The sequence below is a fragment of the Mesoplodon bidens genome, assembly GCF_964165515.1.
Source record: "Mesoplodon bidens genome assembly, chromosome: 19".
Classification (NCBI taxonomy): domain Eukaryota; kingdom Metazoa; phylum Chordata; class Mammalia; order Artiodactyla; family Ziphiidae; genus Mesoplodon; species Mesoplodon bidens.
In genome coordinates this window covers 38,813,781-38,829,422 of record NC_138179.1, presented here as the reverse complement: position 1 = coordinate 38,829,422, position 15,642 = coordinate 38,813,781, and the positions used below count along the sequence as shown (strand labels likewise).

The 15,642-nt window shown below is 57.8% G+C and overlaps 1 protein-coding gene across 5 annotated transcripts; it reads right to left on the bottom strand.

The window, feature by feature from the left end:
- Nucleotides 1-1,135: 1,135 nt before the first annotated feature.
- On the bottom strand, nucleotides 1,136-14,728 carry SLC16A5 (solute carrier family 16 member 5). 5 transcript variants are annotated; one of them, XM_081218812.1, is made up of 6 exons: nucleotides 13,372-13,434; nucleotides 11,083-11,134; nucleotides 10,248-10,506; nucleotides 7,487-7,630; nucleotides 4,145-4,954; nucleotides 1,136-2,917 (listed from the first exon to the last, which is right to left on the bottom strand). In XM_081218812.1, the coding sequence occupies exons 3-6, from the start codon at nucleotides 10,444-10,446 to the stop codon at nucleotides 2,670-2,672; spliced, it is 1,401 nt and encodes a 466-aa protein (XP_081074938.1). In that variant the 5' UTR covers nucleotides 10,447-10,506; nucleotides 11,083-11,134; nucleotides 13,372-13,434; the 3' UTR covers nucleotides 1,136-2,669. The 5 variants fall into 5 exon arrangements, with proteins under 5 accessions (XP_081074938.1, XP_081074940.1, XP_081074941.1 ...); XM_081218814.1 differs by lacking the exons at nucleotides 10,248-10,506; nucleotides 11,083-11,134 and adding an exon at nucleotides 14,627-14,728 and having other exon boundaries at nucleotides 13,372-13,556; XM_081218815.1 differs by lacking the exons at nucleotides 10,248-10,506; nucleotides 11,083-11,134 and adding an exon at nucleotides 14,458-14,559 and having other exon boundaries at nucleotides 13,372-13,556.
- Between the last annotated feature and the right edge of the window lie 914 nt (nucleotides 14,729-15,642).

Below are 15,642 nucleotides of genomic sequence, written 5' to 3'. Positions count from 1 at the left end.
TGTGGGGATGAAAGGGGCTTGGGCTGCGAGCTTCTTGAGGGCAAGGGCCATGCTCCTTTTGCCCTGGGCCTGGCATGAGGGCAGAGTGGCTGCCACACTCCAGTCTACCACAGCCCCGTTGAGAGCAGCCTCCACCTCCGTGGTGGGCTCAGGTCCCTGTGATCAGCCCCTGCCCTGTGCACACACCCCTGGGGCAGGAGTTATGACCATAGTCTGGGTGCTTGGGTACCCTGGCTGCTTCTTGCAGGACAGTGGCCCCAAGCCCCTCACCAGGCCCTTCACATTCTGAGGGGAGCTGATCCGACTTGGGGAAGTATATCTCAGCACAAAGTGGCCAGGGGGCTTCTCTGCTTCTGTCTGGACAGAGCAGTAAAGGCCTGGGGGCCAGGAACTCAGAGCTTGGGGACAGGATGGAAGTGAGCTCCTGGTCAGGAACTGCTCTAGATCCTCTCTAGAGGAATCCCAGGATCAGCTAAGTGTGGGTTCTGGAATCAGAGGGGCCACACCAGCCTCCCTCATTTGTCCCCTCCTAAGGCTTCAGAGGCCCTCATATTTGGGAAGAATTCTTAGTCCTTGGTTTTGTGCTGAGGGCAGCGACCAGGTCTTAACTCCTCTCTGCCAGTTCCTGACACACAGTAGATGCTCAATAATATTTGCTGAAGGAATTCTGCCCAGAGATTATCACCACTCTTGCCCAGGGGGCAGAGGAGGTCAACGTTCCCTATGCTAAATGTTTGCTAATATCTTTTTTCCTTGAAAGAAATCAGTTTTCAGGAGGTGGGCCTAAAAGGGGATACACGTTTCAAAGGCTTGTGGCTACTAGCACCAAAAAGTATTCATCTACCCACCAGCCCCAACTCTGCTTTTCCGCACAGTTAAGATGGAGAAGGTGGCAGGACCTGGTAAAATGTGTCCAGCTGTGGATTCCCCATTCAGTGCATAAGCTATGGATGGTGACCAAGTACAGGACAGGATGGGGGGGGGGGGCAGGGAGGCAATGGGGGGTCTTCAGGATCAGACTTTTCAAACTGGAAGAGACTTTAACTTATCTAGGCCAACCTCTTCCTTTTTCAAGGCCCAGAGATGGTGGACAATTTGTCCAGAGTCACACAGCAAATTATGGCAGAGTCAAACGTGAATTCAGGTCTCTATTCCAGCCCAGAGCCCTTTGCTTCACCTCCGTACTACCTCTTTTGGCCAGAAGGGGGCACTCATGAGTCCTGGAAAAGACAACATTCCCAAGGATGCTGACTCACGCCAGTTGGACTCCTGCAGTAGGAAGGCTGAAGTCGGGTCATAAAATCAATTCTCCTGATAAGGGTTTCTTGTTGAAACCTGGTTGAGCTTGAATCAACAAACAAGGTCCTTGGTGGGAGGAGCCCTGAAGGGGGATGGGGGAAAACTTACTCCAGGCCTCTTTTCTAGCTTCGTTAGTTCACAGGGTTTATAACCCGCTGCAGAAAGTGTTTCTGTGTGTAATTCAAACAAACTCTGTTTTTCCTTTCACTCAGTTGGTACACTGTTGGGACAAGCTTGGGCTGATGACAGCCAGCCCCCAGGTGATGACCTCAGGGAAGGCACCAGCAAAAAGAGTATGTGGCGGCCGGTCTGGGGGAGAAGCTCTGACTTCCAGGCCAGACGCACAGGCCAGTGGGGAGCAGGGTGGCCTGGCAGCTGGCCCAGCCAGCCACTTATCCCAGGGTTGACACCTCTGACACAGCAGGGAGAAAAGGCTGACAGGAGAGGGGAGTGAAAGGGCTTCTGCTGCAAAAGCAGCTCCATTTCCACAGAGGTCCTGGGGCCCTGCCAGGCAATCCTTCCTCCCCTGGTCTGATGTGTGGCTCCCCCGTGCCCCGCAGCACTGATCTTCCCAGCCAACATACAGGATGGGGCAGAGGAGAGAGGAGACCCTAGAGCAGGCCCTGCTGAGTGTGCAGGGGGCCCTCAGACTTCACTGATTCTAGGACCCAAGCCAGGGGCTCCCCTCCAGTTCTCTGCACTGTCGCCAGGACATTAAATGTCCACCTGACATTTAATCTGTCCCAATCCTGCATCCAGATGGGCCCTCAGCCTGGCCCTCCACCACTGCAACACATTCTCTCACAAAGCCCTTCTTCCCGAGGTTCCAGGTAGCATGAGGCCCAGCAACCTGTGCTGGGGGCAGCCCTGCGGGCAAGGGCTGGGCCACCTGGGAAGAAGGGGGGCAGGAGAGACTCGGAGGAGGGTTGAGCTCTTCGGAGCTGTCTAGAGGGTGAAGGACAAAGAGATCACATGGGAGGCACCCAGGCTGGACTTGAGGGTCCAGTGTTTTGAGCTGTAGCAGCAGCGTAGGCAGCCAGCCGAACCAAGCCAGCTGTGACAGAGCTGAGCTGAGCTCAGACCCACCTTTCTGGGCCCCAGGTACTCTGGTGCCCCAGCAAAAAAGTCAGGAGGATCCGCTCCTGGATTCTGCTGGTTAGAAGGGACCCCAAGTCTCTGGAGGTCAGCCTCTAAGGTCCCAACTCCTGGCTGAGTCTCGATGTGCAGAACCCAGACGGCCTTTGGTTCAGGCTTTCTGGGCAGCCCTTCACCCCAGCCTCTGGCGAAGTAGCTGGACATTCCTGGGCTGAGGCAGGACTCACTGACTTCAGGGCTCAGATGCCGGTCACACATGTGAGTGATCCCGGGGCTCAGACGCTGGTCACATACATGATCTCCATGCGCAGCCGCTTCTTGGGACCGTCTGTGTCCTCCATAGTGAGGTCCTGCTCTGGGGCAGCCTCTGTTACAGCTCCTTGCACCTCAGCCTGCGGGCCCTGCCTCTCCATCTTCCCCAGGGCCCAGAAACTGCCACCCATGAAGAGGGCGGCTGAGATGAGGAAGAAACTTGACATGTAGAAAACGTAGCTGAAGTTGCTGGTGGTGTCTAGGAGGAGTCCTAGGGGACAGAGAGCAAGTTAGGCCACTGCCCTTGGCTACCAGGCCTCCCGCCCACGCCCCCCACCCCTGCTAAACTGTGTGCTCTGTGAGACCAGGGATTTTATTGTTGTCTCTGCTGCATCCCCAGCACTAGGAACCGTGGCTGGCACCTAGTGGGAACTCATTAGGTATTTGTTGAATGAAAGGAAAGGCAACACTAAACCAGCCCCAGTCCGGGCAAGAAGAGCCCTTGGGCAGGCCACATGAGCACTTAAGGGCATGTTTCCTTTACCCTTGGTGGCAGGAAGCCAAGGACTCAAGGGCCAGTGGCGTCTGGGACATCTGCTCAGCCCTACCCCAGGCCCACCATACCTCCTCCTGGATTGCTCTCCCCGCTTGTCGGCTTGGAGAACGCCCTTGGAAACTGGGACTTCCAATGCCACACTTGGGAGAAGTCCCCGTTGTCTGACTGTAATAACCGTGCCGTCTGTTGACTGCCCCCCAGCACCACGGGCTTCACAAACCTTCCCTTTTACTCTGAATGTCACACGCTCAGTTGCCCAGCAAGTCCACTCCTGTGGGTCTCTGCTTCCGTATCTGTTCGTTTCCCTCCCGGCACAAATCACCATTATGATCACAAAGGGGCCTCTTTGCTCTAATCCCCGACTCCTCCACCAGAAGGTAAGCCCTGAGAGGTGGGGACTAGTTCTCTGTATTCAGCCCTGCCCACCCCGTGACTGGCACAGGTGTAGGGATGGGGAAGGCAGGTGTTCTCGTCTGCATTTTGCAGAGGACACTGTGGCTCAGAGAAGGAAAATGACTTGCCCAGGCCCCACAGGCAGAGGATGTTAATGACAGCAGACACGTGCATAGCACTTACTGTGTGCCAGGCTCTCTACTAAGCTCTTGGCTATATGACACTTGGGATCCCCACAACAAGCCTATGAGGTAGATCCTATTGTCATCCCCACTTTACTGATAAGAAACCAGAGGTACAGAGGGGAAGAAAAAGGACTGAGATAAGTCTGGTATGAAAATCCTTATTTTTCACTGTTCATACCCCGAGTGCCAGCTGCGGAACAGGCTACAGCCGGTCCCCTGAGGTGCTTGAGAAAATCACAGATTCCAAGTCTCTAACCCTGAGATGCTGGAGGGGGCCCAAATCTCCAGACTGTTCCTATTTACACACACACCCCCCGTGCCCTGCCCAGGCCACACCTGGCTGCCCTCCCTCCCAGGGCCTCACCAGCCAGTGGCGGGGAGATGAGGATGGAGATGCTCTCCAGGACGGTGAAGAGGCCCAGGGCGCTGGAGAACCGGTCCATGGGGACAATGTCCATGAGGACCTGGAAGAGGAGAGCACCAATGCCGCTCATGGACACGCTGTACACCAGGCAGTAGCCCACCAGCACCCGGAAGTCGGCCGACGCTGCGCACGCCAGGTTGGTGAGCCCGTTGAGCAGGGCTGCCAGGCTGAACAGGTACTTGCGGTGACTGGCAAAGTCCCGCCGGCCTGCCACCAGTCCAGCCATGGGCCGCAGGAAGATGTTGCTAAAGCCAATGATGGAGATGAGCAGGGCCGCCCTGTGTTCATCCACCCCGTGCCAAATGGCATACGGCACCAGGAAGACGTGGGGCAGCGGGAAACCCATGATCATCCAGACGACTCCCAGTGTGTACACGCGGTAGCCCACGTTGTGCCGCAGGACATCGAAGGCCAGGTGGCGCTGGACGGCCCGACCGCATGCTGCCGGGCAGCCTGGTGCGGGTCTCTTGGAAGGTGGAGGGAGGCCATCTCTGGTCTCAGGGGTCACACTGGCAGGCACGGGCCTCAGGATGGCCCCACAGACACAGCAGTGGAGGAGAACCCCGCCGAAGATGAGGAAGCTGCCTCTCCAGCCCATGTCCTCCAGAAGATAGCGGGAGAGCAGTGGCCAGAGCATGATGCCCAGGGAGACGCCCGCCGAGGCCAGCGCGTTGGCCAGCACCCGCCAGCGGGTGAAGTAGAATCCCAGCACAGTGATGCTTGACTGAAAGCTGAAGCACATGCCCAGGCCTGCGGAAGGAGAGGGGAGGACCAGCTCCAGGGCGCACCCAGTGCAGGGACCCTGGAGTCATGTCCCAGGTCTGTTCTCCTTCCATTCCAGCGCAGACCCACTTCCAGGTCCCCAGGGATTTAAGATGGAATCAGCCTACCTCACCACCTCCCTAGAAGCATCCCACCCCTCAGATCTGCCCTCTCAAGGTTGCCAGGGGCACACCTGTTCCCGCTGGCACAGCACCAGGGGGATTTTCAAAAACCTAAATCAGGTTAAGTCTCTCTGCTGCTTAGCACCTTCTAAAGATTTCCCATCACACCTAGAAAAAACACCAGAGTATTTACTATGCCCTGGAAGGCTCTGCACGGTCTGGCCCCTGGCCACCTCTTGGGTGCCATCTCAGGCCACTCTCCCTGTCACTCGCCATGATCAAGCCCCGTCAGTCTCTTTCTCTTCCTCTGGACATTAAGCTGCCCACCTACTCAGACATTTGCAGTTGCCATTCCCTCTGCCTGGAATATGCTTCCCTCAGACTTTCCTCTCCTGACTCAGCTTGGATGCCACCTCCCCCCGCACTCCGTGCACAGCTGAACGTGCTGGAGAGAAAGTTCACAACCACGCTGTGACCACTGGCCTCAGGCAGGCCCTCGGGCCACCCACGGTGCCACTGTAGTTCCCTCGACCATGTACTCTCCCCCCTCTTAGATGACCACCAGGCCTCCGTCCTCTGAGCACCCCGACACCTCCCTCTCTCACTGCCAGCTGACCACCTACCTTCCCGTCTGTGACAATGGACAGTCCGTGCTCCCAGTCAAAGGCAACCCTCCACTTCTGCCCTGCATCCTGTCTACTTGAAGGCACATCCGTCCAGCAATTTCTTTCTCCTGTGGCATCCATTATCCCCTCTTTACTAGATCATTCTCCTTGTTATTTCTCCCGTTAAAACAAAACTCTTGACATCAGTCTCTTCTGGGTACTGGTCCATTTCTCTGCTCCCCTTATATCAAAATTTCTTGGAAATACTTTTTATCTCCACTGTCTCCAGTCTCCCTCCACCTCTTCTTTCTCTTTTTTTTTTTTTTGGCCGTACCACGTGGCTTGTGGGATCCCAATTCCCCAACCAGGGATCAAACCTGGGCCACGGCAGTGAAAGCCCAGAATCCTAACTACTAGGCCACCTGGGAACGCCCCTATTGTTCTCTTTTGAACCTGTTCCAATCAGGCTTTCATCCTTACCTCTGCTCCAGGATTCCTCTTATCAAAGCCGCCAACCTCCACTTTGCAAAGCCGAAGATGGAGTCTGATCCCCACTCGGTCTGATCCATCAGTGGCTTGACAGTCGCTCCCTCCCTCCTGCTTGTGCACTTTCCTCACTTCCTTTCTCAAGAAACCCCACTCCCTCTCTGTCACTTCTTCCTGCCCAGGCCGCTAACCACTGGAGTGTCCGTGTCCTGGGCCTCAGGCCTCAGTCCTTTACATCCGCCCTCCCTTGTTCCCTTAGTGACAGCAAGGCGATATCTCATCTCGAGACGAGTACCAGCCATCTCAGGATCCCCCAGCTGCCCGCTCCAGCTCAGTCCTGTTCCCTGAACTCCAGACTGGATGTGTCCACACCTAAGCCTCCCATCCTCCCGAGAACCTGCTCCTCCCCTAGTGTCCCACTGTAGTTAGTGGCTACTGCATTCTTCCATCCTCCCCTTGGGGTCACCCTTCTTGGCTCTTGGGTCATCCTTGGGTCCTTCTCTGCACCTCACATGCCGTCCTGAACACGACCACTTCCCATCTCCCCAGTCATACCACCCTGGTTGAAGGTACCACCACCTCCCGGCTGGGTGGTGACCACGCCCCTGCCTGTTCTCTGCTCCCAGCCCAGCCCCCTATGGTGTATTCTCAGCACCGCAGCCAGAGCAGTGCTCAGTGCTTCACAAACAGCGGCTGGATGATGTCCCTCTGCCCGAACCCCTCACATCGCTCCCCATCTCACTACACAGCCTTTTAGGAACTAAACCTGTATCTGGTCTCCCCACCCCCCCAACCCCTTTGACCCTTCATTCATGCCCCTCCACCCCATCGGCCTCCGCGCTGCTCCCTGAGCACTTCTGGGCCTTTGCTTTTGCTGTTCCTGCTGCCTGGAATGCTCTTCCCCAGACAGCCTCCTGGCAGCCGCCCTCACCTCCTCCTGCCCAAATGCCACCTTCTCTGCAAGGCCTTTCCCGACCGCCCTGCTGAAATCAGCAACCTCCCCCAACCCTGCTTTACCTTCCGCATTGGCTGTTTTAGTTATTGGAACCTCTTTACTTGTTTAATCTCTACCCCCCCACCCTCAACCGAGCCGGGACACGATCACATCAGCTGTCCTGTCTGCTCAGGTGCTTGTCATGATCAGATATGATCCTTCTTCCTCCTCTGTTCATTGTTCCTCTCCCTCTTGGGACTGGAGGCAGCCCCAGAAGATTTGGTGCTTCGCCTGCCCTGTTCACTGTGCCTGGCCCTTTTCAGCCTTGCACCCAGCAGCTACCCAGCAATTCTCGACGTGGAATGACAGTCACCTGTGATGAAGCCTGCCGTGAGGTAGAGCTGGCCGAGGGTGCAGCAGAAGGACCCGGCCACCATGCCCAGGCTGGCCAGCACGCCGCCCAGCATCACCGTCGCTCTGCAGCCGAAGCGTCCCACCAGGATGCTGCACAAGGGTCCTGTGCGGAGGAGGCAGCCGGCAGGTGGCAGCGGAATGACAAGGTCAGAGGGAAGGGGACAGTGGGATTGGGAGGGGGTTCCAGCAGGAACTAGCAGGTGGCTTAACGGGCAGAAGCCCCGGAACATACAGACCTGGGTTCCGAGCCCCGCCCTGCCACAGACTGGCTACGGGCCAAGCAACGCCAATCCCTCTCTGTGCTGCAGTTTCCTCCCCCAGAGACTGAGGGGTCAGACTGGGTGATGTCTGGCCAGCTGTGAGGTGAGGTGCTGCAAATATTCTGTTTGACCCTGACAAGGATCCCCGGAGGTACAGACTGAGGCCGTTCACTGCACTGACCTGAGGCCACTTCCGTCCAGGTGAAATGGGATTGGCTTGTGACCTGGGTGGACGCCCCTCATGGGGGTCTGTCTTGGTGGACGAGGGTCCCAGGGCAGTTAAATCATGGTGAGTGCCGCCTCCAGCCCCTGCTCCCCCTCCCCCATCCTCAAGAAGACTGGCCACAGCCCTCCCACCATCCTTCAACCTGTCCAGGGTGGGCAGCCTGGGGCCCTGGGCCACCCTTCACCCACTGGCTCTGGCCTCTGGGGCACTCTGGAGAAAAGCAGGTGGGGTACCCTCTCCCCCCAACCCCCTCCAGCCACCACCAAAGTCTTACACCCAGATGTTGAGCTCCTGGTAGGGAGGGGCCTGTTCTCCCTCACCCACCCCCACCCTGAGCTGCTTTTTCACCAGTGCAGACCCAGAGTAGAAGTGAGCCTGTCCTGGCCGCCTGCTCTCGACACCTCACAGGGCCCCATTCACCAAGTATCCTGCCCCCGAGTACACACAGCAGTTTCTCCAGAGTTGCTCTACCAGAGAGCAGCCAAAGGGACAAGGAAAGTGTGTGTGTGCACTTGGTGCGTGTCTGTGTGTTTGGCGTGGAGAGAGGATGTGTGGGTGTGAGCCAGTACGAGTATGGGAGCGAACATGGGAAGTGAGCGGCCCGTCCTCAGAGGTAATCAAGGAGAGGCAGCCATAGAGGGAGAGGCAAGGCTTTGAAGTGGACATGACTGCTGACTCACACATCTCTCCCACCTCATACTCTGGCCTGACTTTGGAAAGGTGACACAGAGGAAAGCCCTGCGTCATCGAGTTGTGAGTGAGGGGCTGGGATGTGTGCCAGCTCAGCCGAGACAGCCAAGGGCGTGGGGTGGGGCGCCGGGAAGCAAGATGTTTCTGCTTCCACCCTGAACTCACTCTGCAACACCGGCAAAGCCTTGTACTTTGTGCTTGCTTTCCTCACCTCTAAAACGTGTGGGGGTGAGAGGTACTTAGGAACAAGGACACTTTCAAGTTTAAAATTTCCATGATACTCTGAATGAGTGTGGGCTAAAGGGGTGTGGGGGGGGACACAGACAGACAGACAGGAGTCCCGGGCCCACTGAGATACTGGCACACCTGCTAGGCATGAGTCTAAAGCTGGTGGGGGAGTGAGGTCCCCAGCGAATGCCTGGCTCCCAGCCCCTGGCCCAGACCCCTCTCTGGCTGCAGGGAAGGAACTGTCTGAGATTCCCACTTCTGCCCAACCTTGCTGACAAAAAGGTTATGCGGTCTGGGCCGGGCCTGGCCTTGCTCCTTGCCAGGCAGCATGCTCAGGGGTCATTGCAGTGAGGGTGGCTTCTATCCCAGTCTGACTTCCCTCCCCATTTGAGGGAAGGACCTGGAATAACAAGCAGGCTGCTGGTGCCAGGTGGAGGGCAGGGCAGGAGGTAAGCAGGGAGATGGATCAGCTGAGACAGGCAAACACACCCGTGGGGAGAGCCCGGCGGGCTGTGAGGTCTGGCTCTAGCTGACCAGGCCCCTCTGAGGGAACGGCCTGTGGAGCTCTCCCTGGAGATCTTCCAGGAGCCCAAGGCTATTGTGGAGAACCCTCCTGAGCAGCCCCTGCCCTTCCCTTTCCCTGGGGTCAGGGTGAGGTGCTCACATCCCTGGAGGAGCCCTCCCTCCGTCTCCCCAGCCCTTGCAAAACCCCCTCTGCTTCCTGGTGAAAGATGGGCTCTTGCCCTGCCCCGATCCTGCTCCTGGTGTCTTCCTTGAGCCCCACTTCCCATCCTGAAGCCCTGATGAGGGTCTCCAAAATACTAATAATTCACAGCTTCTTCCATTGCCCTAGCTCTCAGACCTGGCCGGGACCTCATGTGATCTTCTCTCCAATCCTGTGTGGGAGGTGGGCAGGATGGGATACTGGGTGTTACTCCCATATTGCAGAGGAAAAAACTGAGGTTCCGAGAGATCACCCAGCAGGACCCCAAGCCACTCCTCCTCCAGTCTGTGCTTGAGTGCCCGGCACGCCTACAGTCTGGATCCATCCTCCCACGGTCATCAAGGGCACCGGCTTTACATCTTAGGGGCCTCTCCACCCTCTGCCCCTCTCCAGCCCAGTCCAGCCCAGTCCCGCCAGACTCCAGGCAGGGGAACTGGCCCTGCTGAAATCAGAGGAGGTCTTAGGGATACACAGCACAAGGCAAAACCTGTGGCCTCAGAGAGAGGGACCCAGGAGGCCAGGGGGATTGTGGCTTCCTCCCCCACCCAGGCTCTTTTTCAACCCTCCCTCCATCCCTCCCCTGGCTGCTCACCCCCTGCATGGAGCATGGCTGTCAGGATGGAGGGGAACCAGGAGGTCTCGCTGTTGCTGGCCTGGAACTCACGCTGCAGTTCAGTGAAGAAGATGCCGATGCATGTGGGGAAGCCCAGGGTGAGGCCCTGGGTCACCACAGAGGCCAGGAGCACCATCCAGGCCCGGCAGCCCTCCGAACACTCCAGGGCCTGGGGCATCCTCGGCTACGAGCGTTGCTGCCACAGCCTCACGGCCACTGCTCCTACTGCCCGGGCCGCCTGGGGAAGGGACAGAATGGAGCTGCCAGCCCTCCCTTGGCCCACCTGACACCTTCCCTGGGTGCTGGAAACCGTCCCTTCCTCTTGCCCCAGCACCAGGTATCACAGAGGGGCACTGCCCCCTGGGAGGTGGCCAGAGGCCCATGCGCTGGCCTTGGCATCTCCTTTCACCTACTTCCCAGAGCAAGCCTGGAGGGAGGGACAGGAGGGGCAAGGAGGTGAGCCATAAGTGAGACAAGGCAGGTGGGTGGAATTCTTTCTGGTTGTTATATCACTCAGTGGTCAGCAGGTGGGACTTCCCAGCCAGCCTTGGCCCGCCCGCACACACCACGTGGCAAGCACTCGACAATCGCTTACAGAATGGAGCAGGTGTCTGAGCCAGCCTAGCCCCGATGGCACACAGGCACACACGGATACCTTCCATTCATAACCAGGCTTCCTGCTCACAAACACAGGCTTTTGCAATGCCACATCAACAGCCAGTTTCACTGTCAGTGCTGCTGTGATGCCTGAGGTGAACAAGACAGGGCTGGGGCCCCCCAGGAGTGTACACAGAACAGCTAAACGAGGGCTTACGTAGATACACACGCAGAGGGCTTCCCTGGTGGCGCAGTGGTTAAGAATCCGCCTGCAGGGAACATATGTATATGTATAACTGATTCACTTTGTTACAAAGCAGAAACTAACACATCATTGTAAAGCAATTATACTCCAATAAAGATGTAAAAAAAAAAAAAAAGAATCCGCCTGCCAATGCAGGGGACACAGGTTTGAGCCCTGGTCTGGGAAGATCCCACATGCTGCGGAGCAACTAAGCCTGTGCGCCACAACTACTGAGCCTGTGCTCTAGCGCCTGCGCGCCACAACTACTGAAGTCCACGCACCTAGAGCCCGTGCTCTGCAACAAGAGAAGCCACCGCAATGAGAAGACTGTGCACCGCAATGAAGAGTAGCCCCTGCTCACCGCAACTAGAGAAAGCCCGTGCGCAGCAACGAAGACCCAACGCAGCCAAAAATAAAAAAAGAGATACACATGCAGACACACCCAGACACACACCACACAGACAAGCAGACAGAAACACATGGAACCACCCAGGCACACAGATTTATATGCAGACACACACTTATATAGACACATACAGAAAAGTCTAGAGACACACAGACACAGTCACACATACAGATGCGCACAGACATATACAGAGACACAACAGACATACACTTACGCAGATACATACTTAAAGAGACAAACTCAGACAAGCCTAGAGACATACAATCAAATGCACACTGACAGACACATGCTACACAGACGTAAGGACACACACAAACTCACAGGGTCGCACGCTCTGCAGACAGATACACACACCCTCACATCTTTGACTCAGTCCTACCTTGGTTCCTCGCCACCACCCAGGCCACTCTCCCCATCACAGAAGCTGCCTTAACCAGGCCGCAAAGCCCCAGCCCCCTCCCCAGATGTTGAGCCCTTTTCCAGTCCCCTCCATCCTGGCTTTCCAAAGAGCCAAAGGATCCCAGGAGCTCCTGTTCCCAAGCCTCCCTCCTTTTAGCCCCAGGCCCCGAAGATCCATGGAAACTCAGGAAACTACCAGAAATATGAAACCCCCTTCCTGCCAAGCCCAGCACCCCACCCCAGGGCCCAGGAGCTTTAACACAGCACCTAAGCCGGACCCATCCTAACTGCCTCCTTCATGGGCTCCAATCCCTTCTCCAGCCACAAGGCCTCTTCCCTCCCCAGAGGACCCCCAGGGGCCCTGCTAAGGGGAGCAGCCCATTCATCCCTAGCCCCCAGAGGGTGTGGGGCATGTGTGTTGGCGGGGGGACCTCGAGTCCTGTGTGTGGGCTGGGAGCACCTCCTGCCCTCCTAGCTCCTGCACATGACACTAGCCCTAGAGGTCCCCCAGCTCCGATTCTCCCAGCTCAGCGCCATGCTCTGGGCAAACCTCAGACACAGGCTCCTCCAGCAAACTGGCTCTCGCCCCTTCCAGGATTTCTGTTCCCTTGGCAAATGAAAAGGCCACTGGTGCCACCTGATCCTCTCTGTGAATGTCAAGTCTCCCCACCCTGCTCTACTGCTCACCCCCCTCCCCACGCATCCGGGCCCCTCGGTCCTCCCAGAAGGGCCGCCAGCCTTCCCTCCACCACCCTCACTTCCTCCCGCTCCCCCCATGGTGCCCCACCCCGGCACTCCCCAGCCCCTCCCCGCTCTGGTCCCCTCTCCTTCCTCCCTTGTCTGGCCCCTCTATGGAGAGGTCTCTTTCTGTGCCCTTAGTCCAGGACTCTGACCTTTGCTCTGCACTTACCTTCCCTCTGAACCTTTCAGTGGAGCTAGTCTCTCCTCCCTCCAGGTCCCCCAGACAATCAGAGCCCAGGAAACCCTAAGCACCTTTGTTCTCTCTTTGCCCTGGCCTCCCTCTGGGAGCTGTCTTGAAGACTTTGGCCTTCCACAAGGAGGCTATCCCCTCCCATACACCCCCAATTCCTGGGTCACACACATAGCTTTTCTGTCCCCCAGCCCCCCCGCCCCCAGCAAGCTGGTTCCCCCTCCGGAACTTGGCTGCCGAGATTCCAAAATCCTCAGCCAGAGAGAAGTCCCGTTGGTCCTTCAAGATTCGGCTCCAGCAGCACCTCCAGGAAGCTACCCTGACCCCTACCCCAGGCTAGGCTAGGCCATTTCCTGTATTTCTCTCTGTAATAGTAGTTCTCACACCACATTGGAGTGGGTCCTTCCCTTGTTTAGCACTGTCGCCCCCCTCCTCCTCCCCACCTTCCATACCACCAGCAGGACCTGTTCACAGCCCCGCACCCAGCCTCCACCTGAGCACAAAATGTAACATTAATATGACCCACCTGTGTTCTCCGGGGGGCAGGCAAGCCCAGGAACAAGGGTGACCCGGTTTCCCAGCAGGGAGGTCCATTCCAGAAGACTCGAGCAGAGCAGAGATGGGGGCTCCGGCTCCACCTCTGCCCCAGCAGAGAAGTGGTCTTCCCTTGGTACCGGCAACCAGGAGTCACAATCACCGCCTGGTGCGTGGCTGGGGCAAAGGAGGGAGACGCGGCTGGAGACACCTCACTCTCCCTTCCCGGGACTGGAGGCGAGCAGCTTTCCGCAGGAGCTGCCGACCTCAGCCCTCAGGGGTCCCCCACCCTGAGTGAGACCATCTTCATGCCCAGGTGGCCTGAAGCTGGGTTTGTGGGCAGGGCAGAAGTTCACATGACACCTCTTGTCCTCCCGTCACACACAGTCCCTGGGCTGATTTTCAGGGCTTCTCATCTGATGACAGAGGCCTAGCTAGGCCCTCAGAATCCAGTCCCAGCCCCTCTGAGCTTGCAGGTACGGGTAAAAGGGTGAGCGGATGCTCTCACACAGGGCTTTGGGGTTAGGGGCCGCCTCCTCTCCCTCTGCCCCCTTCCCGTGGTGGGAGAGCTGGTGAGAGGAAAACAAGGAATCACCAGCTTCACCAGCAGCGGAAGGATGGCCAGACCCTGCAGACCCCCTCTCTGCCCAGGGCCCACATCAGGCAGGATCCCGGGCCTGAAGCCCAGGACACAGGACAGGCAGCAGTGTGGTTTCCTGCTGGACAGGAGAGCAGCAAGAACCAGCCTGAGCCTGCGGTTGACAAGCCCGCACATCCCTGCACCTGGCAGGGGCCGGCTGGGGCCAGCCACCCTCCTCCTTTCTGTGCCTCCAAAGGTGCCCCGCCATCTGGGCAGGAGCAGGCTGACCACAGCCTGGAAGGGGGATGGGATAGGCAGCAGGAACTTCCTGACCTCTTGTCACCCTGGCTCAGTCCCTGCTGTCGGGATCTAGTTTCCTTCCACTCGGCTTCCCACCCACCCCAGGATGGATCTCCTCTGGGTGGGGCTTCTGGGACGTCCAGGCAGCGTCCCCGTGGAGATTTCAGCGCAGGCCTTGGCTGGTGCCTGTCCCCTCACCCCTCAGGCAATCGCAGGCTGGGGCGACCCAGGACCCGGACAAGAGGCTTTTCTGGATCCTCTCCCCCCACAGGCGGGAAGGGGCCCCGGAGGCCCACGGCGGGGCGGCCCCGCGACGGCGCTCACAGGGACCCCGGCACCCTGGGGACTGTGGGGGGAGCCCGCTCACCGGCTCGCCCGGGCCCGGCGGAGGGGCGGCTCCACTGCAGCGGAGCGCGGCTTCCTGCGGCCCAGCCCGCTAGCGGTGGAGGCGGCAGGACGCCGGGCGGCGGCGGGGACCGGAGGGGCGGGCCGCAGGGCTCCGGTGGGCGGGACCACCTCCGCGTCTCCAGGGAGCCGGGCGGGGAGGCCTCCGGGCGGGGCGGAGGGGCGTGCCCGGGGCCCGCAGCCGCTTCTGTCAACCTCGCCCCCTCGTCTGAGTGGCCCCGACCTCGGCTCGGCGGGTTTATTTGCATGTCGTTAGCATGTCATTTGCGTAGCCCTCCTTGTCACTTTGCGGCTTCTCGATTTTCCCGCTCTGGGTTCTAGGGGCGCCAGGAGTGGAAGGGAGAAAGCGTGTGATAAGAGACTCCACCTCCCAGCGGCAGCGGGGTGGGAGGCCAGGGTGCAGGATTCTTTCTTTGGGGGCTTTAGCTGCCCAGGAGTCCTTCCAATGAAAACCTAGAGCTTTGAGGGCCACATCCAGGGGAGCCCAGGCAGGCAGCTGTGCGGAGCAGACAAGAGCGTGGACCCCTCAACCCTGGGGCAGGTCAGACGGCGCCCACCACCTCCGCGTGCGCCTCTCCCCGACCTAGCCAGCCCTTGATATGCATTGTTTAAAATGTATTCAATTAGTACAAAGTTACAGTAACCAGTACAGGCATAAGGGTAGACATATAGATCGGTGGACTAGAATTGAGAATAAACCCTTACATTTACAGTCAGTTGATTTTCCGTAAGTGTGCTGCGACGATCGGGGTGGGAAGAATAGTGTTTTCAGCGAACAGTGCTGGGTAGCTGTATGTAAAAGAAAGTGGTTGTGGCTGGACTTCCATCTCACACCATTTAAAGAAAAAAGAAAAAAAAAAAAGGATTACAGATAGAAATGTAAAAACTATAACTGTGAACTTTTTAAAAAAGATTTTTGATGTGGACAATTTTTAAAGTTCTTATCGAACTTGTTACAATACTGCTTCAGTTTTATGT